Source organism: Melozone crissalis, unplaced genomic scaffold, assembly GCF_028551555.1.
Source record: "Melozone crissalis strain CALT ecotype California unplaced genomic scaffold, PUWL_Pcris_2 ptg000023l_1, whole genome shotgun sequence".
In the NCBI taxonomy this organism is placed as follows: Eukaryota; Metazoa; Chordata; class Aves; order Passeriformes; family Passerellidae; genus Melozone; species Melozone crissalis.
The window spans coordinates 29,753,235-29,779,517 of record NW_026535801.1 but is presented as its reverse complement, the minus strand read 5'-3'; the positions used below and the strand labels follow the sequence as shown (position 1 = coordinate 29,779,517).

The following is a 26,283-nucleotide window of genomic DNA, read 5'->3' as shown; positions in this document are numbered from 1 at the left end:
AGCTCTGTACCTGACCATTGGGTTCATTCCCTCCACCCCCTGTTTTGTTTTTCATTCAGTTCCATGTTGTTCCTGTCTCTTAATAGGGCATCCTTCATTATCATTATCCCTAATAGTGGTTTATTGTATTAGTTACAGTTAATTTAAATGTTACCCAAGCATTGAAAACAGATTGCAGATGTTTTGAAACAGATGTTATTTTAATGTTAAACAAAATCATGAATATTTATGGGTCATTATTGCCTGGGTTGAATTAAGCTCTTTAAATAGTAATGTATGGGCTTAATGTCTTTTGAAGGAAATGCTCAAAAAAAAAGGTGAATGGAAAAACACTGTCATATAAAAATGTAGAAATCATTTCTTCTGGCAACACTGTATTTTTCCTCTATGAACAGACAGAATTAATTACTGTTATATTACTAAAACAGGTACTGTTCTTGTTCTCTAGCTCAAGTTAACCTAAGAAAAATTTTTAAGCTCAGAAACACCTATAGAGCTCTCTATTTCATAGTGAAGGGGCCCACCTGCTCCCTGGAAGCAGCCCTAAAATTGCAGGAATATTTTGAGGTGGAGTCATCAGTTTTTAAGGAAAATAAGGCGAAGATGATGCAAGCACTCAACTCACTTAGTGTCAGTCTTTCCTACGGAAACAAAGAGGGTTTGTTAGTGCCACATGCAGGCTGTCTCTGCTTGAGTCATATTTCTTTCTTTATGGAGATGGAGTTAGTCTTTAAGGCAGCAGCTCAAAATGGCCTTTCATTCATTACAAAGTTATTTAGTTACGGGTAGGTAACTCTGAATGACATTTCTACATCTTGCACTTTATTAGTTGATCCTAGCTGCTAAATGACATGGAGAGATCAGCAGATTATGGCAGGGGAGTTCAGTTGTTTTGGGCAGTTTTAGATGGGGTCCAACCCACTAGAGTCGAACATTTGCCTTTGAGGTGATGAACTCCAGGGGTGTTGATGATGATTAACTCAAGAGGAAGGGGGGTGGGATAATACAGTGGAAATTTAAAAATAATAAGTCTGTAAACACAGGGATGATTTCCTCCTCCACAGACATGCAACACTTCCACTGCCTCAGGATGAGTCATGTCCTATTTAGAAGAGGAATGGCCCAAGCATTCGTTTGTGAGCACTGAGTCTGGGTGATGCTGGGATAGGAATGGTGCAGGCAGGGGACCTGCAGCCACAACCCATCTCTGCTTGTGTCCCCTGGGACTGTGTGCTGTAACCTGCAGCATTGACTCTTTGTCCTTTTTTCTTCCCTTTTTCCTCTCCAAATTTATACTTTGGAGGCAAGCCTGGGTTCTCCTGAAGCTGGCACAACTCCTTGTCTGCAGTCACAAAACCCCTGAGCAGATGGGCACAGGTTTTGGCTGAGCACAGTGGCAGTTGTTGAGCATTAAGGTCTGTAATCTCATCCAGGAGCATCTGAGCATCCCCTTCTCCCTTGGCCGAGGGCAGTGAGCGTCTCCCGTGATGCTCAGGCTGACATCCAGCACAAACATCCCACTGCTGCCACAGGGCAGCGGTGCCCCAGGGCCCCAGGACCTGTCTGGTCAGGAAAGGAAGCAGGAATGTGCCAGCCTCCCAGCTTCCAGTGTGATGGAGGTACAGGAGAGGTGCTGAAGAGCTCACCTTGCATCTCACTACTGACCTGAGAGGAGGCAAAGAACAGATGTGATTGGAATCATCAGACTTTGTTTTGCTTTCCAGAAGTTGGTCAGGCAAGTTTTCTATTGTGGTCTAATCTCTTGCTGAAAAGCCACACTGAGCAATCACATCCAGCTGAAGAGGTGCTCCTTCCACAGCTTGGACCTGCAGTTCACTGCTCCTGTGTCCTGAGTAAAGTCTGTACAGTACATTACATTCAGTAGACTGCCAGAAAGGGAGTTCATTTAGTTTGATGACAGATTAATACGGATTCACAAATTAATTTTGTCTCTTTGTATATCAAGGGTGTCCGCAACTTATTTAATTTGTAATAAATATAATTATAGAAATGAATGAGCTATCAAGATTTTTAAAGTATGATCCATCAATGTTGGCACGACTTGTAATCCTGGTCATTATAAATAAAATGGGTCTTTTGCAATATGGAATGCAATTTTCCCTGTAGTTTGTCTCATTATTTTCTGACATGTGGGTTAATATTAAATTACAATGCCTTAATTTTCAAATCAGGGCTCAATTTGTAAATAAGAGGTTAATAAATAACCTTTCCAGCTGGAGGCCTTATTGTGACTTCATTAAAATAAACTTTTAAATGAGATGAAGCCTTGATGGTACCCACATTGTCTCATCCAGTACATTGCAAAACAAAAAAACAATCTCCTGTGGCTGCCAAAAAAACCTACCCAAAGTCATTGTGCCTCCAACACATTCCAGTGGTCCTTTAAAAGTCCCATAAAAGCTATACCCTGGCTTGCTCCATCTCCTGCTTCCTACACATGGAGCACATGCTGAGCTGTCCTTCGGTGTGACCTTGTGGGGGCTGCAGGAGGTTGGTGCCACACCTTGAGCTGAGCATCTTCGTGGTCCTTCTCATTTCTGCCACTAAGCTCAGCCCTACCCCTGCTTCTTTGTCTGCTTTCTGCTGCATTTCATGGGAATAGGTTAGAATTTAGAGAGGATATTAGGAAAAATTTCTTCACTGAAAGGGCTGTGAAGCATTGGAATAGGCTTCCCAGGGGAGCGCTGGAATCACCATCCCTGGAAGTGTTAAAAAAACAAAATGCAGGTGTGGTGTTTTGGGACATGGTTAGGGGGTGGATCTGGCTGTGTTTTATGGTTGGACTTTATGATCTTTGAGGTCTTTTCCAACCCAAATGACTCTGTGATTCTCTAATGCTCATGGTCCTGTCTCTCATTACAACTTCCAGTGAAAAAGACTTTTCCCAACAGGTGCCACATTCTTCACAGGAATTTTCTGTTCTGAGCTGGATTTCTGCAGTTGGAGAGGGGGAAGGAAAGCTCTCCATTGAAGGCACACACCTGTAACTGGCATTGTTTGGGCCCTGGACCTAAACTAACTGGTTTGTTCTTTTCCCATTGCTGATTACAGCTTGGACAAAGGCTATTTCCTTTGTAAAGGGGGAGTTTCCCCTGAGAGAAAAGAAATACATGCAAGTTTATAAATAAAAAAACCCAAATACCCAACCTCAAAACAAGAACTCCAAGATAAGGTAGGAAAAATCAAAAAATCAGCCTACTCCTAAAGGAAGCAGCAAGTTGCTCTGTGGGACAGAGGCTGAGCGAGTTTTGCCTGTGGGTACTGCTGCTCTGTGCTTTAACTGTGAGAAATGGTAGGCTCAAAATTTGTTGTCCTAAGAAAAAACAAATGACCAAAAATCCCAGGTCATTAGAGGATTTTTCCCCCCTAATTTGAGTATTTTTCATTTACTGTAATAGAGAACACTGAAGCATGTACACCAGATCTAGTTTACAATTGCAATCCCCTGATGGTTCTCCTGCTATTTTTATTCAAAAAATGTATTTTTTTTTTCAGTAGTACTAAAGGCATTGGAAATATCTTAAAATAATCAACCTTGTCCTGTCTATCATTGGGATTTATTCTGAGGGGAGAAAATACCCTTTTTATTCACCAGTTGTGCTCACAAAAACCAATTTCTGAATCTGTTGGAACATCTGTGGGCCAGTGCTTTGCCTGAAGGACTTTGCCAGCTCTTAAATAAGGGCTGGGAAAGAGGTTTTACCTCAGCTAATCTAATTGTAACACAATACTGTATTTTGTGTGTTATCTGGAATAATTTTGAACACCGCTAAAAATGTGGTTTTTCCTGTTAAAAGGAAGGATGATGCTAATCTAAAAGGCCCTCAGCCACTTACGTTATTTTACACCTTTTTCTTTTGTGAGATCTTCTCAATCCCAATTTCCTGCAAGTGAAACAACTCTGTAGAAAGATCAGGAGTGGAAAACAACTCCATGTGAGCTCCTTAGAGACTTAACTTTTTCTGGTACTGATTCACCTGTGATTAAGCCAGCCCATGTCTCTGCATAATAAATCTCCCTTTAAAAAAAAAAAAAAGCCCATAAATGACAGTTAAAACATTATTGAAGAAATGTGCAGATAGTAGTTTAGTTGAAAAATCTTTTTGATGTTTCTTTTTTCCAAGACTACTTAAGAAGTCATGTCTCAGCCCAATGCTCTTGTAAATTCAAGGTTTAGATTTGAGGGTTTTAGGATAAAGTTGTTGATGTATTATTAGTAGATGTTAAATTTTGGGGAATTTGAATGGGTTCAGGTTTTAAATTTCCCTCATAATTTGGGCAAATACAGACAATTTTTTGGAACTGTTCATTGACCACAAAGCTGTCTCTTGTCTCTAAGAAAGGTTCTCAAACACACTGGTGTCATTGGTGCTTTCAACACACAGACCACTGCTGATTTGTACAAAATGCTCCCACTTATTTCCAGTTAATGATGGAAATGCTGGGATCTATTTTCTTTTTTCCAATTAAATAGAAACCTTCACCTGGCTCAGCCCCAGTTTCCATTCCCTGAAAACATCTTTCACGTTCTCTGACAAATCTCCTGACATTGCTAAGACAAGCCATCATTTCCTGAGAGGTCCTCAGGCGAGGTGAGACCAGTTTGGCTCCAGGACGGCTGCTGGCAGGGCAGATCCCCTGGCCTGCAGGGTGTGATTGGGTCACCACCAGGAGCACTCCCCACAGCTGGTGCTGCTGCTGCAGGGGTTCAGCCTTTTGGGCTGCAGAGCAAGGCCCATGTTCTCAGCCCTCCCTCAGATCTCCCAGATACACAGCCCTCTTTCAGTGTGCCTGGAGTGATGTCTAATCCTCTGTGCATTTCATCGAATTTCACTTATCGTCATTATTGATGAGTGACACAGAGGTTAAACGATTCGCATCAAGACATTTTGCTCAAAAAAAAAAAGAAGAAAAAAAAAAAAGAAAAAAAAAGAATACATCAGTTTTGAGTCCGTGGAGACACTTTGCTCAGATGCCAATCAGATGGGTAAGTGCAGCAGGCAGGTACCTCCTCAGAGGGCTGCTTTGCCAGCTGGGAAGGGGCCCAGTGAAGCCACCTGGAGATTTCCAGGTTGGTGCTGTACAGTAACAGTGGCAGAAAGGCAGAGGCACGTTTGCTTCTTGCAGCTTGGCTGAGCCGCAGAGCCTGGGAGTGCCTTTGCTCCGAGCTCCCAGCCAAGGGCAGGATGCTGGTGCTGCCAAAGGGTGGGGCAGCCCACCTACAGACTCCAGGCCTGGGGCTGCAGCGCCTTTCCAAGCCTGCTGCAAATCCCAAATCCATCCCAGCTGCGCTCCTCAGTGGCTGTCCCTGCCACGGCCATTCCCATGGAGCAGGTGGCTGAGCCCTCTGGTCACAGCTCCATCCCAGGGCATGGCTGCTTGCTCAGCTGCTCAAAAGAGTAGTGGGCAAAAGAGGTAACAGAACTAAAAGTGGTGCTCCTGTTCCAGAAGTTCTTTATGTCAAACTTTACAGACCTAAATTCTTCAAAAATAGATCTCTCTTACATCCTCATAAGCATCACTTCTTTATTTTGTTTTTGTCATGGTCCATGGAATTTTCCAAGTAGAAGACACACTGGGAGACACAAAGCCATGAAGAAAATGAGCCCACCTTTGTCCAGAGTTTTGCTTCCTTCCCTGCTGCTCTCCTCATTCTGTTTGATCTATTTTACCAATACCACCACTCTGGAACACAGATCTTGGTGCTTTGGCCAACATCCAGCTGTGAAATGTGTGCTCTTCTTCTGCATGATTCACTCCACAGGTGTCAGGAAAGCTGTTCCTCATAGTCCTGAGTCAAAAAATGTCTGTCTGTCTGTCAAAGCCTGGCAGAGAAGATGTTTGTATGGGCAGAGCACTCCGGGGTCCTTCCCAAAGAGGAACAGAAAAAGGACAGTGGCAGGGGAGAGAGGGGATATTTGTGAAGGTTTTCTTCATCTGTACTCTTTCTGTACAGTGAATGGAGAAAAGGGAGAGTCCTTTAGAAGGCATTCAGAGCATCAGACCAAGCTTCTGCTTTAAAGTTCTTCCTTAAACATCCTTTTTCCATGAAGACTATCCTGAGCTGCACTAAGAGTTAAAGCTGGGTAGAGGAATGTAGATCACATATTTATGTAGCCCTATTCCCTGTTTTTTTTGTGCAGAAGCTGCCTTTTGTGGTGCGTTGCTACACCTTCTGCTGCCTGCTGATACCCACCCTACACATGAAGGTAAAACAGCCTCTGACAGGCAAAGATATCAGCCAGAGTTTGCTTTTTGGTAAGCCATCAACACCTGGAGAGATGTTTCCAGCAAGTGCACTGTATTGTGTGCAGCAGCCCTTCCAAAGGTGACAGCAGGCATGCCACCATGCCCCCTACATATCTGCCTGACAGGTCAGTGTGGGGAAAATGGAAATAAGGGAGGCAAAGGGACCCATGTAATCAATCAGAAGTGCTGGTGCAGTTGGAGGAAGCTACAGTAGTCACAAACCCTCAGCATATGTGAAAACATTGCATTGTTCTTTCTTTATTTTTTTTTACCCCAAACATATTTAATATGGCCATTTCAAGTTTTACATGAAGCATAAATCAAAGAGAAATAAGTGTACTGGGCACAACATGGGTTGTTTTGTAGCTTCTAAATTTCTTAAGTGTTAGGTCATTTTACTTACAAGTTAAATGGCTGTCTGCAAGAGGCCTTGGTTGGTCATAAATTGTCCTTCCAATAATATAAAACACACCATTTGTTTACCACACGTATGCGCTTCCAAGCAGATCCAGCAGCTCGTAAAGAACAAGAGCCCCTATGTCATCCCTACAGAGACCACTGCAATAAAGAGCTGTGGGAATGACTCTGTGCTCTGTAAGTGCAATCAGATCCAGCAACAGTAGCTTTTATGGGCTTTTTTCTCCCCTCCAGGAAAACCTGAGATATTAGTGCAATATTAAAGAGCTGTGATGGTTTTACCCAGAGTGGGATCTTACTCTTCCTGTGCTCCCACTGGTTTTGGGAGTGGAGTGAGGTTAACACTCACCAAAGGAGGTCAGAATCAGACCTGTTAGGACGGTTTGTTTTCATAAGGGATATGATTGATTAAAAAGAAGGTTAATTGAATATTATGCAGCTGCCACAGTAGTATAAACTCCAAGCTCTGGCTTATAAACAACATTTGCTGCAGAAGGGTTATTACCTGCTTACAATTGGAGCAGTAAGCCTTTCGTTCCTTGTTTATTCCAGGATGGTAAAGCAGTAAAAATGCACATGCTGGTACATGACCTCAGGGGGGCTCCTAGGAAATCTTAGCCCAGTTTAAGTAATAAATATGTTCTCACACTGGCAGAGGTGTGCCCTGATTGAACTCTGAAGAGAAACACCAGCTAAAAGCATCATTTGATCTAGATTAGAAACCTACTTTAGGTGTTTGAAGTAGAAAAGCAGTAGGAGCTGATCTGAGTCTCCAAAACCTTTTGTCAATAGAAAAGATCTGAACAATTTCCTTTTAATAAAATTACTGCATTTTTATTGTGATTTCTGTAGTTCTTGGACAGTACAGAGGGGTGTGATATTTATCCAATAAATAACAGGCTAACAGGATCACTAACACTTCCACTGACTCAGCCTCAGATCATGCTGCGGGTGCCCAGATTGGCGTAAGAGATCCACAGGAGTATGGGATTCACCTTGCCCCACTGCAGAAGGCATCTAAGCTGCCTCCTTGGGGGTCTCTCTGTAATCAAACGGAGAGTATCATATGTCTTTCAGAGGAAAAGTCCACCCCATTCCATGTGTCTAAGACAGGAAAGATGAATTTCACAAGAGGGATGTGCCAATCTCTTGCCATGGACTTTGAAGGAACCTGGAGGGTGCATATAGGGATCCTGAGGACAGGGTGAGGGTTTGTCCCACATGTACCTGATTCTACATACCTGATTCTGCCAGTCAGCTCAGGAGGATCCCACAGAGAGGAAAAGGAGTGTATCCCCTTCAGTTGCTTCTGCACTAAACTGCTGGTTCGTTTGCAGCAAGTGTAATTCACTGATTCACTGGCCAGCTGCTTTCTCAGCAGTTTTCATTCCAGACTCATTGCTGAGCCCACGAGGATCACCTGTGAGCCTCCTCACCCTGCCTTAAGGCTCTAGCCCTGTGCACACCAACACACCTTGACAAAAACAAGTGGAAAGTCAGTCTCTTGAGTAGCTGAGCTAACTCCTGCTGCAGCCAAATTAAATCTCTCATCAAGGAGCTGGATGAGACACTAACTAGTCACAACTGATGTATCTATCAGTTGCTCACCCAATAATTGCTTCCCATTACATACATAATGCACAGATTAATTTCTCCTTTCTCCAAACTCAATATTCAATTTGCCACTGTCATGGCCCATCACAGCTCTGCTAATCTGTCCCATTTCTGTCTCCTTTTGGACAATGACCAAGTCAGTCAACAAGCCATTTTTATCATAAATCTTCTGGTTGACAAATTTGCCAAGCCCTTGCTCTGAGCCCCTCTACTGTACAATCCCTGCTGCACTGCCACTGTCCTTCAGATCACCTCTGCCAAGAGCAGTGAAAGACACCTGGGCAGCAGGACTGAGCTTGCAGCACACACTGACCTTGCTGCCTCTCTTTCTGCCACCTCCATCTCACTGTTGAGTGGAAGTTCTTCAAGGCAAGACCATTCCACATCTGTGCTGTATCACACACGTGCCCTACCAGCTCCTCACCAACTGTTCCTAAGCACCACCAGAGTCCAACTAACAGTGTTGGTGTGCTAACAACAGACCAAGACCAGCCACCATTTGTCAATAAAAAGAAATAACGACACAATGAATTATGAAAAAAAATTACTTTTTAATGTACAAAAGGTTTATATACAGGTTCAGCATGTTACCTCCATTCTTATGATGTAGAAAACAGCTAAAAATGTTCTTAGGATATAAATTTGACAGAACAATTCACCTACAGTACTTTTAGTAATGATGTCTTCTATACATAATATATACAGTGCTGGAAAGATTATTATAATACTTTTTCAGTAAATGAAGGAAGACCACCACTGGAAAGTCCAAAAAAATCTCAAGTCATTGGAGATTTGGTTTTGCTTCTGTATTTGAATGTTTGCTAATGAGATATCTGTGAGGAGGGACTCAGGAGCCATTGCTGCCCTATGCAGCTGTTAAAAAAGTCATTAGCAATCAAAGGACACATGAAAGCCTGATCCATCTCAGCATAAGGGATGCCCAGTTGTACTCCAAGCGTCCAGGACAACATATAATGTCCTAAAAACATGTACTGCCCTCTTTTCATAAATGCGAAGGCAAGGGCAAGGTCAGTAACTGCAGGAGAATATATACAGCAGACTATAAAACAATCCCTTTAAACACAACTTTCACAGGAGACACAAATAAACAGCCAGGCACCTTTGCTTCCCTGTCCTCATGCACCCTGGACATCAGCAGGAGTCATGGAGGGGTGAAGGGCAGGGCTGAGAGCACCCTCTGCCTTTGGGATGAGGATGATGAGACTGCAGGATGCTGAGCAGCACCTCCCTGCACCAGCCATACCCAGGGATACCTGGCAGCAAACTGTCCTGATTGATCCACCTCTGCCAAGCACGGCTCCTGCCCACCTGATATCACAGAGTTTGCCTGGAGGTAGCACATGGCATTTCCATGTCAGCCCCTGGTGATACTGGGAAGAGTGATCCTGACATCAGTTTGTGCAAAAGGAAAGCAAAGACACCAGAAAACACCTTTATAGAGCTGTCCTGGTCCTGTGCAGGGGACAGAGTAGGTGCAAATGAGAACATGACACTGATATGTCAGGGAGATGGCAAGGAAAGAGTGAAGCTCTACCCAGTCCATCTGTAAAAACCTGGGGGGGATGTCACACTTGTTCCCTGCCCTTCAACATACAGGTACAAAGTATTTGAGGCTATGAGAGCAGGATGAGAGGAGTTGTCCTTGTCCAACACAGTCTGAAGTTAAGCAAGGCCTCCTCCCAAGTACATGCACCCCACTGCTCCTACCCTTTTGTCTAACGACAGCAAAAATAAATAATACAATAAAGATCAACTTACTGGCAGGTGGGACTGTCCTGGAAACAGCTGATCACTATTTTATGAGCAGTTATACTCTGGTGGAGAATTTGACTTCAGGAGGCCCTGCTCCTCCCATCTCTTCCCCAATGATGATTCTCACTGACCAAGCTACTATTCTAACTCGAATTCCTGTTTTGAGACTATACACATGTTTAGTGCTGCAGGTGCAGTCTGCTGGTGCAGGTGCTGCAGCCTGCAGGTGCAGTCTGCTACTCAAATGAACAACTCAGGTTGACCCTGGTATATTTTTTGGATACAGCAGTCTTTTCATGCTGTGGGACATGTTAAGCTAGCACTGGGTGCATGCCAACAAGCCTGCTTGTGGGGCAGGGTGTTTTGGCTTATGTTTGGCCCCATATCAGTGCAGCAAGGCACCTGTTGTGCACATGGAGCCCAGACAGAACCCTGCATTGAGCACAACACGCAGATGAACCTGGCAGATTAACCTGCTCCCGCAGAGCTGCCACAGTGCACACTGGGCTGGAACAATTGTAGAAGTCTCTCCATCACCATCACTTGTTTATGTGAGCACCTCAGCTCCCCACCAGAGAGCAAAGCTGCTGCAAAGCTGCACAGGGATCCAGTAACGTGTGCTCCAGCACTCTGACATTAAAGATGCATGTGGGGCACTGGCAGAAAGTCACTGCGTTCAGAAGGTGCAAAGTTATGCATGTGTGTCAGTCTGCATGGCAGAGCCTTCCTGCCACGGGGGATTATTTCCCAGTGATTGCTGTTCCCAGACCTCTGCTCCACTCTGCACATGATATAAACCACGTTGTAAACACATCTGATCAAAGTGTGCATTCACCTTTTATGTGTCTCATCAATGTGTCTTTCCAATGTTTTCTCAGAAACACCACTATGTTTTTATAAATGTACATTTTATATATGCTTCTGACAATACACTACATTTGATTTTTAAAGGAAGAGAGGCCTTGGCTACTTAACAAGAAAGCATGGTAAGGCACTTTGCTGAGAAGCCATTTGGAAACGTCGCTCTTTGCAAGGTACAAAGGTATTTACGGTGTAAAACAATACTGCTGGCAGAGGGCTTGTTTGGAGACCTAACTAAACCCTACTCTCATCAGAGCAGAATACATAGTATGGCTTTTATTCTAACCAAAAATGCATCCTCCCATTTCTTTCTGGGGTGGGTTGAAAATGGAATTTTTTTGCAAATGTAACTAATGGAAAAATGATGGGGAGGGCTATTTACAGGGCTTCCCAGAAGGGAGGGTTTCATCTCTAACCACCTTTATGCTGTCTCCTAGCTTGGTGGTGATACTGTTCAGTGCTCTGGGAAACCAAGCCAAAAAAATAATACTAGAGGTGCACCCTTGTGGTACTGAACTGCCTGCATAAAGTTTACATAATTCTGTACACAGACTTTTTAAAATTTTCACTTTGAAATCCTTTAATGTATTTAACACTTATAAAAAACCCTACTCTATTGAAACAGATTATTTTTGAAAAGCACATTCATACAACTGCTTCACGCAGAGCCCCTTGGATAGCACCAAGGCCTTGTGCTTTACCGTTACGACATCATGTTTAGAAATTTACTCTCTTCTGCCAGCGTGGTTAGCATGGAGCTCATGTCACCTATTGCCATATTGCTGATCCCCGCAGGTATGGTGGGCAGTGTCAGAGAGTTTCGTGGAGTCGTCAGGCGAGAGGAGTTCTGGGAGAGGTTCTGCAGGATGCTGGGGCTCAGGGTGCCCGACATCAGGCTTGAATGGTCCCCATCGTCCATGATGGCATCGAAATCTATCTGGGGCGGCTCAAGACCTTGAGAGTCCACTGTGCTGGACACCTGGTTTGTTCCTGGGGAAGGCAGAGTGGCTGGCTTGCTGCTCTGTGTGCACTGCTGCTGCCTGACCCGACAGTCCGCGTGGCTGTCGAAGCCGTTGTTCTGCTCATACATGTGGATTTGGCCGTAATAGTACATCAAGCTGCTGTCCCTCGTGCCATCCCCACACTGCTGGGGTGGTGCCAGCAGCATGTCACTGGTTCTTTTGTGCATGGCCTCCGCTGTCTCCTGGCCAGAGCTGATGGTGTTTGCAGGATGGGCAGTTCTCATGTAGCCCAGCTGCTGGGCGGCGCGGACCCCTCGGGGTCTGCTGCCCGGGTTCGGCTCCGGTGGAGGATGAGGCTGGATCATGCCAGGGGGATATGCCTGCGCAGCTGAACCCACCACGCTCTGCTGAGGCTCAAAACTGGGCTGATTGGAGGTCATGATGGGCTGAGGAAAGGTCTCCTGGGCCACAGGGAAGTTCAGGTGGCTTGGCTGAGATGAGTAGTTCTGCTGACTTGGCTCGTGCATGACCTGTCCCAGCGCTGTGCGCTCACTGTTGCTCCTGACCATCAAGGAAGGGTTGGCTGCCATGTCCATTTGCTGAGGGTGAAGGTGGAGTCCAGACTTTGCTGCCATGTTGCTGCAATTAGGAGAGATCTGATTTGGGTTGCCACTGACTGCACTGGGGCTCAGCATCTGGTGTGGTTGGTTATACCCTGCGTGCAAGCCCATGTCGGGGTTCATGCTGGGACCTAGGCTCATGGGCTGCTGCCGCAGCTGCGTGCAGTTTAGCCTCTGCCCATCCATGCCCATGTTTCTTTGCATAAAGCTCTGTTGAGTTGCATTCATGCTGTTGTCTGGCAGCTGCATCTGCTGCTGGTTGTAGTTCTGGTACTGACCAAAGTTCTGCTTCTGCTGGACCACTGCTAAGTTCCCTTGTGAAAACTGCTGCTTTGACTGGTTGGACATGATATCAACTGTGCCTGAGCTGACTTCATTCCACTGGACAGGCATGTTATTTTTATTCATGTCTGAAGAAGTATCAAAACTCATGGAACACTCTGCCATCATGGGTCCCAAGTGGCTCATGCTTGCCTCAGCCACTGCCATCCTGCGCTGGCTGGGCAAGGCTGGAGGCTGCAGCTTCCCACTTCCTTGGAAGTTCTGCATCTCATTGTTGTACCCCATGGAAGTGCTCTCGGCCACTGTCCCATTGTTCTGGGATTTGATGTACTGTACCACATCATCTGGCAGCATAATGTCATCATCTCCAATGGGCACGTCTGCCTCCCCAGACATGGCTTCCATGGCAATGTTTTCACTGATGCTCAGGGGTCGGGGTGAGTAGGAGTGCCGGGGCAGGCTCCCGTCTGAGCGCCCATAGCTCTGGAGACCAAAATTCCTCCTGTCTGTGGGCTGTGGAGGATGGAAGGGGTTCACACTGTTGGTGCTGTTGAAGCGGTGAACTCGTGGGAGAGCCTGGGGGTCTCCAGGAGGTCTCCTCACAGGGTCACTTGCCCGTCTCGTGCAGTTGCCCTGCACCTCATGGGGAAATGCTGGAGCTGATGGGTAGCCATAGGTGTTACCATCGCTGCAACGCCTGGGGCCTGGTGGGAGGCGGACGGAGGGCAAGGTGGGGTCTGGTCCATCCATCAGTGAGATCCTGTTCTTCAGGGTCATCCTCTCCATGTTTGGCAGGGGGGTGGGAGGAGGGCCCCCTGTGGCAGCAGCGTACTTGGCTTTGAGCCTGTAGTGCTGAGCTGGTGTGAGGTTCAGCAGCCCCGGCATCCCGCTGCACTGGCTCGCCTCGCTCGACCGGCGGGAGGCATCTGTGGAAATGGGGTCGTAGGAGTCGGCGGAGCTGGTGTTGTTGGGGCGGTGCCCGAGATGGGAAGCCTCGCTGGAACGGCGGCTGGAGAAGTACGGGGAGATCCCTGAGGATCTGCGGCTGACAGTGTAGGCAGAGCTGACGGTGCTCGTTGTGCTGTCACGGCGCTCGTTGAGCTGGTTCAGCATCGTAACCTCATTGACAGACAGCTCCATTATTCTGGGGTTGGGCAGCATAGCTGAAGAACCACCACTGTTTTCTAGAACAGAGCCTGAAAGAAAGGTTGCAGGGAAGGAAAAGGTTTAGTTAGCTGAGAAATTTCACTTTGTGGTGTTCTAGGTGCCAGAATACAGACCCACAAAGCCATCCCCAAATATTTAATGGGGGTGATGATGAATTTCATGTGGTGCTAGTGAATTCAAAGCTTCACTTCTAGCTCTGTGTTCATGCAAAGGGAGCAAGAAGGCTCAGGAGAGAACTTAAAAAGTGCCTGCTGCAGAGCGTTTGTAACATGTACACCCTTATACTCAGCTTCTGAGGAAATGTCTCCACATGGGCTTCCCTCACCAGGACAAAGGTAGGACTGGTGTGAACAGTGCCACAGGGACAGCACACAGCCACAGCCACAGCTACTCTCTGGGACAGATGCACACCAGACAGGGAGAGCAGCCTGAGGACCCAAAAGCTGACATTCAATGGCTCTTCCAAGAGCAACCCAAGAAGCTCTGAGATCTAGTATAACCCAGGCACTATGCCTTTGGATTTCTTGGCAAAGTTAGAGGACTTCTAAAAGGTTCAAAGAGATGCTTTTACCAGGAATCTACCAGTCAGTGGGAAACAAGCATATGAAGCTGGAGGCAATAGCCAGGAGTTTCTGAGTGACAAAAGGCTTCTGTCAGAGCAAGATTATGGAGGGAGGTCTTGTGTGGATTGCTGCTGTGCTCCAGTGGTCTCCCAAGAAGCACATTAGCCCTCGGGGAACTCCTACTGCTAGAAAAAATGCCAGCAGTATTGTGGCTGTAACTGAGACAATGAGGACAGCTGTGTCTGGGTTCTGGGTAAGCTCAGGAACAAGGACACCAAAACCTCTGTCTCCCTTCACAGGTCTGTAGAACTGGGCACCTGGGTTTCTCTTGCAAATCACCAGATGGCTGTGTTTACACCCAAGCTGTCCATTTTACCTGACATCTTAATCTATCAAAGCATGACTCAGAGGCAATAAGGAATGATATACATTCCTCCAGGGCAGACTCTTGGTTATGAAACCAGAGTCAAACTCTGAAAAGTTCCTACAGGACATGGTCCAGGCCCAGGGCTTACCATTTCCTGAGATGGGAGGCAGCTTGGTGTTTCTGGCTTGTGGAGCTGGGCTCACCCATGAGCAGGAATCCTTAACTGTCTTGAGTTTCTCCTTCTTGAGCTGTTCAAGTCGTTGCATCGTCGTCATGTGTTTCCTTAGCTGCAGGCTGACTGCTGAGTTACCAGATGAGACTGTTGAGTCCACGACAGGAGCGTTGTCATCCAACGCCGTCAGATCTCCCAGACTTCCCCCGCTGTGCATGTTCATTTCTACTCCACTGTCATTGTTGTTGGTGCTGCCAAGGGGTGATGGCTCACTGCTGCATGACGACTGGCCACCAGGACTGGACTGACACATCTTGGGGAGGGAAAAGAGGAAAAAGAGTTGGGCAGGTGAAAACATGGATGGGAAGAAATCAGGAGCTCAACATCCCCAGTGCTCGTCCTGGGGGCTAGGAGAGCTCCCATCTTAGGCTCTCCCTTGTCTTGTTACCCCTCCCTGCTGCAGGATCCCAGCTCTTCCAAAAGGCAGATACCTCCTCTCTGCGAGAGGAGGATGGGACAGCACCCCACAGCTGGAAAAACTATGGGGATTCAACTGCAAGATGGAGAGAAAACCAAATGTTCTTCCTCCAAAAGAAGGGCAGATGTTTCTCGAAGAAAAGCAGCATGTCACCTGGTTGTGCAAGGTATATTGCAGCAAACACTGGTGTATCTAACATGGGATCAAGGCTTAAGTATTTCAGACACAACGTACTTCTGTCTTTAAAATACCCTAACATATAATTATGTTAGCTGACAAACTTCCCCACCAGATAAAAACCTGGCTCACTGTTTGCAAACTCCCACTTGCAGATAAGGCAGATAAGCACCATAAATATTTATTTTATTTACATTAGGAATGTAAACTACTCACATTGAGTAGTTTATTTGCAGCAGACACTATATGGTCTGAACTTGCTCTGCTGCTGCTACCAAACAGGATGCCTGGCTTTTCTGCTCCAGGCCCATGCTCCAGCCAAAAATGGGAGTGCTGAAAAGGCAAAGTACTCTGCCCTGGGCCAAGGTGGGAATGGGAGTGCTGCAGTGTTGTTCTTTACTCCACAGCAGCCCCCCATGGGCAGGGCTGACTGGCTCTGATTGCCCTTCAGTCTAGGCAATTGCAATCCCAATATTTAATGGCAAGTTGTGATGCTGGGAGAAAGGTGGCAAAGGGAATCCTCGGGCACTGCATCCTCCCCCTTTCTGCACTCAAGCAAATTTCTCCTATCCCTCCCCACTGGCCCACATACTTCCACTTCCACCCTGTGAGGGTTAAATGGAGACAGAGATCTGCAGGAGATCATGCTTTATACAGCTATTTTAATACAAAGGATTTCTTTGCTCACCTTAGTACCGACTGTCCTTAGGAAGGTAGAGTAAGGAAGGGTAAGTGGGAATAAAGAACAGGTTGTTAGGACAAAGACAGCATTAACAAAAAGGACCAGGTTAGTAAAAGGAGGAAGAGGGAAATGCAGAATACAGCACAAATTACCAACATATCCCCCCCTCCCATACCCCATCTTCCCTGCCTTCCCTCTTTGGGGGCACAAATAAAAGCCCCTAGGAGAGACTTTCTACCTGTTTCTATGGGTTTGGGGTGACACACAAATATGGGTCAAAACAAGGAGCCAGGGAATGATGGGAACCAGTGAGGCATCTCACCCCTCCCACCACCCTGACCTTAGCCATGAAACAGGAGCTGCATGTGGACCCACCAGATGAGATGGCACCTGTCAGAGGTGCTCAAGGGAAGTGCACAGTGCTAGAGAGGGACAGTGAAGAGAAACACACGGCCCAGGGCCCTGCTGCCCGTGAGATGGCTTGGCTGGAGCCCTGGGAGCACAGAGTGCTAGGAAAACAAGCCCATACCTTCAGGAGAAGCAGGATGGGGAGCTCTAATTGTGTCAGTGTTTTCATAGGAAAAAAACCAACAAAACACATGGAGGAAGAGTATTGGAGAAAGGTCATTCTGTCCAGTGGTTCTCACACTCAGCTTTTGTAACACAGTACAGAACCTCATCACAGGAAACTGTTTCTTTAGTCAATTAGAGACATTCTGGATGTGTAAATACTAAGTTTTTTCTTAACTGAAACATGCTACTCATTAGTAATTTGTCCAACAACACATCCCCTAACCCTTCTGAGAAAATCTTTGTAGCTCCAGGGCATGTTTTTCACAGGAATAACAATCTTTTCACCTGGATTCAAATCAAGAAAATATGTATTTTGGAGCTCAAAGTCCTTTCAGTTCAAGTGGGAAGTCTGGGGAATATGTGAACACTCCTTTGCAGGGGAAGGTCTTTTCTTCTGTATCCAGCCCATACCCTGTCCCACTCTGAGCTGATACAAGAGATCAGAACTTTGGGTACAAAAGTGAAAAGAAACATCAAAAGGTAAAAGTGATTCATGTGTTGCAACACTCCATCTCCTCCTCCATCCTGGACGGGGTGGAAGAGGTTTGATGTATCTGAAAGCACCACTATACACAGTTCCTTAGTACCCCTGACCACACTACTGCCAATTGTGGAGGTGCTGTAATGGACAGAAAGCTGATAAATGGTCTTTGCTTCAGGTGCTGGAGCTGTAAAGCTTGATCATGGCTGAGTGACAGTCTGTACTCTGTGGGCCACAGTTTATTCCTAATTTCACTCCCCTGCCCCATCACCTCGCTACAATTTTCTATGGCAGCTGGGAGCCATGTATTGAATTTCTGCACTCCTGAGAAATCTGCTCCAGCCAACCTGGGCTGATCAGGGACATGGGACTAGATGATCTCAAGGGGTCCCTGACAACCCTAGGGATTTTGTGTTTCTGTGTATGGTGGACAAGGAATTGAACTTGCTTTAAGATACTCAACAAAAATAGAACAGCTAGTTTTATCCCCACTGGCTTCATCAAACAGCAGCACTAGAAAGAAAAGGAGAGAAGGTTGCAGGGGGGAGGAGAAAAGGGACTGCTTAAGCCAGGACCTTCGCTTCTAGAAGCATTCATCAATCTGTGCCCTGTGGTCATTGCTCAATTTAAACTGGTGAGGTAGGTAAAGCTCATTTGACCACACTCGGGTTTTACCCACTTTCACAGCACAGGAATGCCAACCTCAGCAAAGGGCCCTCGTGACTACAAGGGCAGGAATTTATGATGCTGGGTAGGAAGGTACAAAATGTAGTTGACTGTGCCCTGACCTGCAGTTTCATTTCTGGACTTGAACTTTAGGGCTGAAGGGCACCTGCCCAGAGAGGTAAATGGAATACAAATGCGTCATGCCCCTACTGCATCAGAGAGATCAGGAGCCACTGATCTCTGTCATTTCTGCCAAAAGCAACTGCTCTTACCACAGAACTCTCTGTTTTTATTGTTTTGACTTGTAAGCAATCCTCCATGCTCCTGGTGGTGCTGTTGGCCTCGGGGCTCTCCTCTGCCACCTTGCTGCTCTGCTTGGCGCTGGCCTCGTTGTCCCCGTTCTCCTTGAGCGGAGGTGGCCTCGGGTGGACGTCATTGCGCTGCTTCTTTGTGACGTGCGCATCGGGCCCGTGCACCGTCTTGACGTGCTTCCTGAGGGAGCTGGGGTCCGTGTACCGCTTCGTGCAGCCGGGGATTTTACACACATAGGGCTTCTGTCAACACAAACAAACCTTGGGTTATATTTAGTATAAGCCCAAATATTCCAGGTACAGTGTATGGGCCAAGAAAATACAATGAGCACAGCAGCAGCAAAATGTGGAGCATCTGCTCCACAGGACTCTGCAAAGACTGAGATATGGAAGATGTGATATATGGGCTGCTGCTGATCCACACAGACTTGGCTTGTCATTTCATGTTGGCTAAACTTCTTGTTTTCAGGTTCTGGATCAAAAGACAGCTAAGAATTCACAAAATACTTTCCTAGCATTACTTTCCCATGTATGTATTTGCTCGGGTGGCCACAGGAATGTTTCCTGATTAAGGATGGGAAGGAGGTGATGTAGCGGACTGGACATAAGACATTCGCTCTGCTAAGGTGGGGTCTACACCAAGAAAATGTCTGAAACCTTTTGGCTGATGGAAGTCCAGTGAATTCAAGCCAGACTGGATTCACCCTACTCAATCTATCACACCACTCCAGCACCTGTCACCTTGAAATCTGCTATTGTGCAAAACAAACCACAGGCATGCAATGTTTTTTTCAGACGACAGCACTCTACCCCGAATTCATGAATCATTGATTGCCACAGGAAAACAAGGCTGAAGCCATACTTCTGGAAACAGAAATCGGCAACAGATACTCTTATTCCTTTAAACTTTTTTTATTTTACTGAGTCTCCAATTCCAAAGTGTATTAGCACTGCAGTTGTTTGAGCTGGTGCTGCTGCACTGGAAGCTCAGAATTCATTCCAAGTTCCACTTTTGGTCTCACAACTACTCTATGTATTTTCCTACCAATGCAGGATAGATCCATGAGAAAAAACAGACATGTTATTTGAAGGCTACCCAAAATGACCATTCCTTTTAATTTTTTAAAAAATCTGTTTTGTAATTTTGTCCAGGAACTTAAGTGAAAAAATAAAAAGGAGTATATATTCCTTGCAGAAAGACATGAAAAACCCTGAAAGTCTGTTTTGTATTCAAAAGCATGCTTCCTGACTGATCCTGGCACATCATTCAAACCAGCTAAATCCACGTTACACCCCACTGAGGTAAAATGTGTTTTAAAGCTGGGTAAACCAAAGCACAAAAATTAAAATAGTTTGTTTAAAAATACCATGCAACCTCTTGGACAAGCATTATAGAAATCCTACTACTGTTATTAAGCCTTATTACAAAGAACAGAATCCCCACAACATGTGCTGAAAAATTCCTGTATATGAGCAGCTCAAAGAATTTTTATAAATATCCTTTAGGCGCAACAGTTCTGATTTTTCAGACCCCAGCAATTAGGGTAACATGATCACTGTTGCTTAGACAGCAGACACTCCACCTAAGGGGATTCAATCATCCTCTTCATCAGGCCATACCCATTGCAACTGAGCTAAGCACAACTGCTGTTTCACTGGTGTGCCTTCATCTGTCCCTGGGTTATCCAGATTCTGACATCTAGTGACATCTTTCACCCTAGTGAAATCAAGAGTTTAGATGTCTCCGATGCCTCCCTCCCACGCTCATGCACATACAGGGTGATACCCCTGAGGGTGGGAGAACTGGAGAACTCCCCACACACAAAGCAGAACTGGATTTATGTGTTTTACCCTTGTTCAGCCTGAGTTGCTGAAAATATCACTCTGAGTCTCTGGCTGGCTATAAACTCAAGGCACTCCTCTGTGTATGCACTGGAGAGGGGTCACAGGATGAAAGCCCCTTTTCCAGGTGTAACTTTGAAGGTATCCCCTGAAGGGATTCAAAGAGTCACTGAAAGTTTAAAATGTAGTGTGTATGACATTTCAACAATCAAACCAAAGCCAGTGTGGTAACACATCCCCAGCCTTGAACTTCAGCATGTTTGGACCATACACCTACATCCTGTCACACAATGATAGTGACAAACACAGGGAACCTGGAACTTCCCCCTTAGAGGAGACTGGCATGACTAACTCTGAAACTGGTGTACTCCAAGTAAACACTGCAAGCAGAGGAAAATATTTAGAAGGTAGCTAGGAACCACAATAGAGTTACCAATGGGTAATGGGAAATATTCACAGCCACAAACTTCTGCTTTGCATTTGTGTGGTTTTGTGAGCCAAGGTCTCAGTACAGTTTGCTAAGCCAGTGGTCATGGCCACAGCTGGACACAGGACCCTTGCCTGGGCCTGCTGCCCAGTGTGAGGAGCTTTGCTGTGAGGCATACCAGCTGGTGTAAAGGATTGCGTCATATGATCCTCACAAAGAGGGTGTCAAAAATATGGCCCAGAGAGCCATTGTACGCAGCCTACAGATCTCCCACAATCTTGGGGTGTGTCTGTACTGCATCAAGGAGGGTTGAACAGCAGTTCATAAATAAGCATGAATGCAAAATGTCAGATGGTTTGGATAGTGGCAGTGCCTTATAGTTCCTGTGGCAGGGTCAGCTGGTCTGGTACAAATCCTCCACTAGTGGCTGTGCTGTTCCTACACCAGAGAAGGGGTAGGTGTATTTTAGGAGAAGCAATTGCAGAGGATAAAATCCCTATCTGTTGTCTGAGTCTTTGATTTGTGTTTGAAGGCAGCTTGTGCCATGTGTCAGCATATTTAGATCAGGGTCCACAAGAGACATGGAGCTGGATGCTCCTGCCCTACAGCCTCACCTTCTTGCACAAGGGGAACCCAAATGATCTGACCTTCAAGTGTGTTCAAGCTCTGCTCAGATAAGCGAGGAGTCATCCCAGATCCAATGCAGCTCCTGATCTGGAACACTTGGGAATCTGAACCCATTGAAGAAATTACATTTACTAACACATTCAAAATGAAAATTCCACATGGGACATTAGCTGGCTCAGATGGGAAACTGCCTTGCCTAGCAAACCTCCTGGTAAAGCTCCAGGGATCTGAGCTCACGTGATCTATGTGAGTGACTCAAAAAAGTCGCTCACATACTGTCAATGTGCACAGACTGGGCTGAGTGAGTCTGTATCCAGCACTGAGAGCTGTACCAGCAGCTGTGATGCATTCACATGAGAATCCTTAGGAATCGAAGGAAGATGCAAATTTCCTTTAAGACAGGAAACAATGTTGCAAAAGTGTAAATCTTCAGGGGGCTGATTGATTTATTTAGCTTGAGAATACAGAGAGTGACTTAGCACTGCAAAATTAAGAAGTGGAAATATCAACAATGAAAGGGACAATAGATCCAGCACAGGAGGAAGGCAGAAAAAACATCCAGGGCTGGAGAATGAGCAATTTCCAACACCTAAAATGTGAGATTAAGCCACAATTGCCTACCTTTCAGGAGAAGAAGCTTTAACATAGAAAAATTATGTAGGCAAACTCCACTTACTGGGAATGCAGGATGCTGAGCAGACAAGAAGCTGCAATCTACCTTTTTAGTCCCTCCTGGCCTCAAGGTTGGTGTAGCTTTAAAACAACTCCAAACTATCCTGTTTAAGTGTGGATATGGGTTAATTTTAACCTGTGTCTTGCTAGTGGAGAACACTTCTGATGTTTGGGTTCATACCCAACCCAGTTCAAACAACTCTGGGATCCTAGTCATTCATCAGTCCATCTCAGCATCATCTCGGCCTGGAAGAGGATTCTAGATTTTGAGTCCTCATTCTGACTCAAACGGAATCTCTGAAACCTACAGAGCTTTGGTTATCACTGACTGATACTATGCCAGAGATAAAAATACTCCCAACAAACCCTTTGTAGACACAGCATCGCTTCAAAAGGCTGTCAACCGTGGCAACTGTGTTCCATTCTCCAATAGTCTATATTTAACTGTTGCAAATTAGGCTACAGACTGAATTCTTCATGGCTGAAAACACTATTAGAACTTTAGAGTGTTGTTTTTCTTCCCCTGTCAGCTAATTAGTGGTAATATAAATTTCAATCGTCGGCCGTGGTTGATTGCAACAGACCATCACATGCGTTACAATAAAGGCAATTTCCTCTGCTCCCCAACTACTAATAGTGGGTCTTAATTATCCAAGGTTAACAAAGCATTGGATTGTGCTCTATCATTGTACATCAAATGATGGAGGGACTGTTATTTCCAGAGCATCAGGATCCAGGGTAGCTGTTATATTACTGCAAGTCTGCTCCACAGTAATATTAAATTCCACTTGCACAACTGTACTATACTATCTGTGCTATTAAAAATTATATGTTTGGAAAATGCTTGTTTTCATTTCCAAAGTCGATTAAAAAGTTTGCATACTTTAACATCTGTTTATGATTTCAAACACAGCTTTCATAAATATAAAGCTAATGTGGTCTGGCTCCCCAGCAAAAATAAATCCCATTAAAAAATAAGATAAACCTCTCATTACAGTAGGTTTCTTTTTACATGCGTCCAGTGTGTAAAGTGTATGTTTATTGTCAGCAAAATTTAAAAAAAGCCCTCCGTTGAGCTGTGGTGAGCCCAGGCTTACCTCATTGGAATGTGTCCTGTTCTGGTGCTTGGCTCTGTCCGAGGCATTGGAAAAGGCTTTATTGCAGCCTTCGTGTTCACAGACATAAGGTTTTTCTCCAGTGTGGGACCTCAGGTGTGTCTTTAAGTTCTCCAGGCGGGAATAGGCTTTGGAACAACCCTCAAACTAAAATAAAAAAAACACATGAGGAGTGATTAATTAACCAGAAAAATTTGATTTTCCCCCTGCCTAAACCCTTCCAATCTGTTTCTCATTCTTTCTTTTTTTTTTTTTCTTCTTTTTAAAGGGCTTGTGTTTTAGGGAACAACATCCACTTTGTTGGGAGAATTTGCTTCCCTAGGCAGGCTGAGAGTTTCAGCAGTGAGTCATATTTGAGGTGCTACTCCTTGTTGGGTACCCACCTGACATTTCAACAAGTGACTCTTTTTTTCCAGCAGGGCTAAACACCCCTCCACTCCTCCCAGAGCTCTCTCAGCCCCTCCTGCCAACCCTCTGCATCTGAAACACTCAGAACAGGGGCCCTCTCCTTCCCACCTAGGGAACTGACAGCTTCTCCACAGTCTGACCAGCCGTGCAACTCCACTTGCACCAACACTGGAAAGAGCAGACAGTTCCCTAACACACAAACAGAAATCTAGCAAGCTTTAAAGTTTCCCAAATTACAGCTTGGGTTTACTCTTGGAGGACGCTGTGGTCAGGATGTCTGACATTACCAGTTTAAAAAACAAGACTCTCAATCTTGAAGACAGATGGATTTTTGGATGACGAAACAGGCCAGGAACCTTCCTTGTGGAAGGAAACCAGCTGCCCACACAATGAGAAGGAGCAGCCTGGGAGACGTGGTGAGGCTTTAAAGTCCTGCCACCCTCCACTCTGGCTGGGCTGGAGACTTCTCCCTGCACCTGCCCCATCCCAGCATGGGAGGGCTTCACCTCCAACCAAAGTCTCTGAAGTGCTCTTTGACAAAACAAAGAAATGCAAGGCTCCCTTGGAAATTCGAGCTAAATGTTGCACTGCCTGTTCAGCTGGGAGCATTGAAAAGCCCAGGCTGTACTTCCTATACAAAACAACACCCTTTAAATTTCAACAAGCAGCCCCTGCTGCTGTAATGTATGTGTTGTATTCCAGTCACATCACTTAAACATGTCTACAAGTTCAGTCCAGTTGTGACAAGACTTCACATTACTCTGCTTGAGTTTTGGCCAGTGACGAAACTGGAGCCACAGCAGGACAGGTCATGCGCTGTGTCTGATTTTCCCATGGCAGCTGAGTGGTTCTACACATCCAAAGGTCTGGTCACAGGCACCTGTATTCAATAGCAACAGCACCTGCTGCCTTGGGCTCCACATGCACTGCTGGGCTGCTAGGGAGGGAGGCAAACATGCAGCTCACGAAATCCATGAAGCATGTAGGTACATGTTTACTTAAGATCCCCTTTAAGGTCTAGCATAGGGATGGTGGACATAAGGCAGATTTGCTCTGCTCTTGAGATATTCACATCTCTTCAAGGACCAGTAGGAGCATCCTGCAAGAGCTGATTCCTTCCACAGTTTTGTCAGGGTGGGATGGATCCAGTTTTTTTTCCTCAGACAACTTTCATTAGCCCATTTGTCCCACAGAACATGCCACAGCTCTGAGGTAGCACAGTATATCTCTTTCTTCTCTTGCCCTGTACAAACAATCATTTACAAGTCAAGTCTTTACAGTTATTGAAATACATCATTCCTCTTGCTGGAAAACAAAGGGAACTCAGCATGAGACAACTCATGCATCCATTCTAGTTTTGCTGGATACGGACACAAAAATGCAGTTACTAAGAGCAAAAGTTCTAAGGCCACATTTTCAAATAAAAGCTTCTCAGCAAAGCAGCCTGTGCATGTTCAAAGCAGTTGTTCTCTTACGTGTGGATTTGATTATGGCAATGGGAGTTCTAGCTGTCATCTGTTGAAATAATCCTTGACCAAATCCCAGGCTGCAATTGGGCTCATCCGTAGCTTTATGTACACCACAAACTTCTTGTCTGAAACCATTGTTGCTTTGAAAAATCATTGCCAGACTTGGACAAGGAATGCTGTGCCACAGAAGGGCACCGTCTGCAGAACTGCCATTATCCCAGGCCACTGGAAAATGGTGGCTCTCCAGTTTGGGGACATGCAACATACTGGACATGGAGGGCCTGCAGTTGTCCAGGAGGCAGAGGATGACCTGAGACTCAAACACAGCCTTGCCATTGCCCCAGTGTGACGAAACTGAGGCTTTAAAAGGGCAGGATGTGCAGCAGTGTTTTTCCTGCTCCATCACAGCACTAAAGAGGATTCAGCCACTGCTGTTTTTGTCTCCTGAGTCCCTCTGCCTACAAGGGCAGGCTAGACTCGCCCTCAGTGCTCACTTTGTATGCACCAACAATCAATATTTCTTGATACTTTTAAGGAAGACTGGTAAAGCACTAGACTGGGCAAAGTGCTTTAGAAGATTAAAACAAAGGACATGGCCCTGTGTCCCGGGGGAGCTTATGCTCTAAATTAAATGAACACAAGGCTGGAAGATTGATAAAGGAGTCATGCAGCAGGCAAATCATACATATCCTAATATTTGTAAGCAGAAGCTGGGGCAGAGCCAGGGAGGGAGCAGGGCTGGAATTGGCTAATGGAGCAGAGGAGGAGGAGATATGGGAGGAGGGTTCAGACATTTGCTGAGCAGGAAGAGACTCATCCCCAAGACTCTGGGGAGAGGAACAGTGTAAAATGCTGACCGCAGAGGAGTCATGAAATGCCATCAGGAGGAGAAGGCAGAGAGCAGATGATATCAAAAGACAGGGAGGAAAAGACCTTTGGGAGGAATAAAGGCTGGAGGAGATGAGGAGGGAGATTGTGAACACCTCTCCCCACAGCTGACCACAGTCACTGAACTCCATAACCTCGTTTCCCTCTTGTGCCTTGCATGAGGCATCCTTGGCTGCCCCACATCAACAAGCAGTGTGGTGAGAGGCTCCAAGTGTGAAGGCACATTTGGGATTTCCTATCTTGAGGCTAAGAAGAAGAGCCCAGTTCACCCATGTGGTCAGTGAGCCTGCACCCACAGGGCTGAGATGCAAAAAACAGCACCCCATACTCTTCCTCAGGCAGTGTTGAACCCTAGACACAGTGCTGCTGGTATGCAGACGGTCTGGAGACTGAGTCCTT

The 26,283-nt window shown here is 45.8% G+C and overlaps 1 protein-coding gene across 1 annotated transcript in view; it reads right to left on the bottom strand.

The window, feature by feature from the left end:
* Positions 1-10,266: 10,266 nt before the first annotated feature.
* GLI2 (GLI family zinc finger 2) overlaps positions 10,267-26,283 on the bottom strand; it is a 185,874-nt gene continuing 169,857 nt past the window's right edge. Inside the window, exons 11-14 of the mRNA XM_054277787.1 lie at positions 23,102-23,266; positions 18,398-18,679; positions 15,045-15,381; positions 10,267-13,995 (exon numbers count right to left, since the gene is read on the bottom strand). Of these exons, the coding sequence (XP_054133762.1) occupies positions 11,639-13,995; positions 15,045-15,381; positions 18,398-18,679; positions 23,102-23,266 (3,141 nt within the window). The 3' untranslated portion in view covers positions 10,267-11,638. The remainder of the gene's footprint in view (positions 13,996-15,044; positions 15,382-18,397; positions 18,680-23,101; positions 23,267-26,283) is intronic.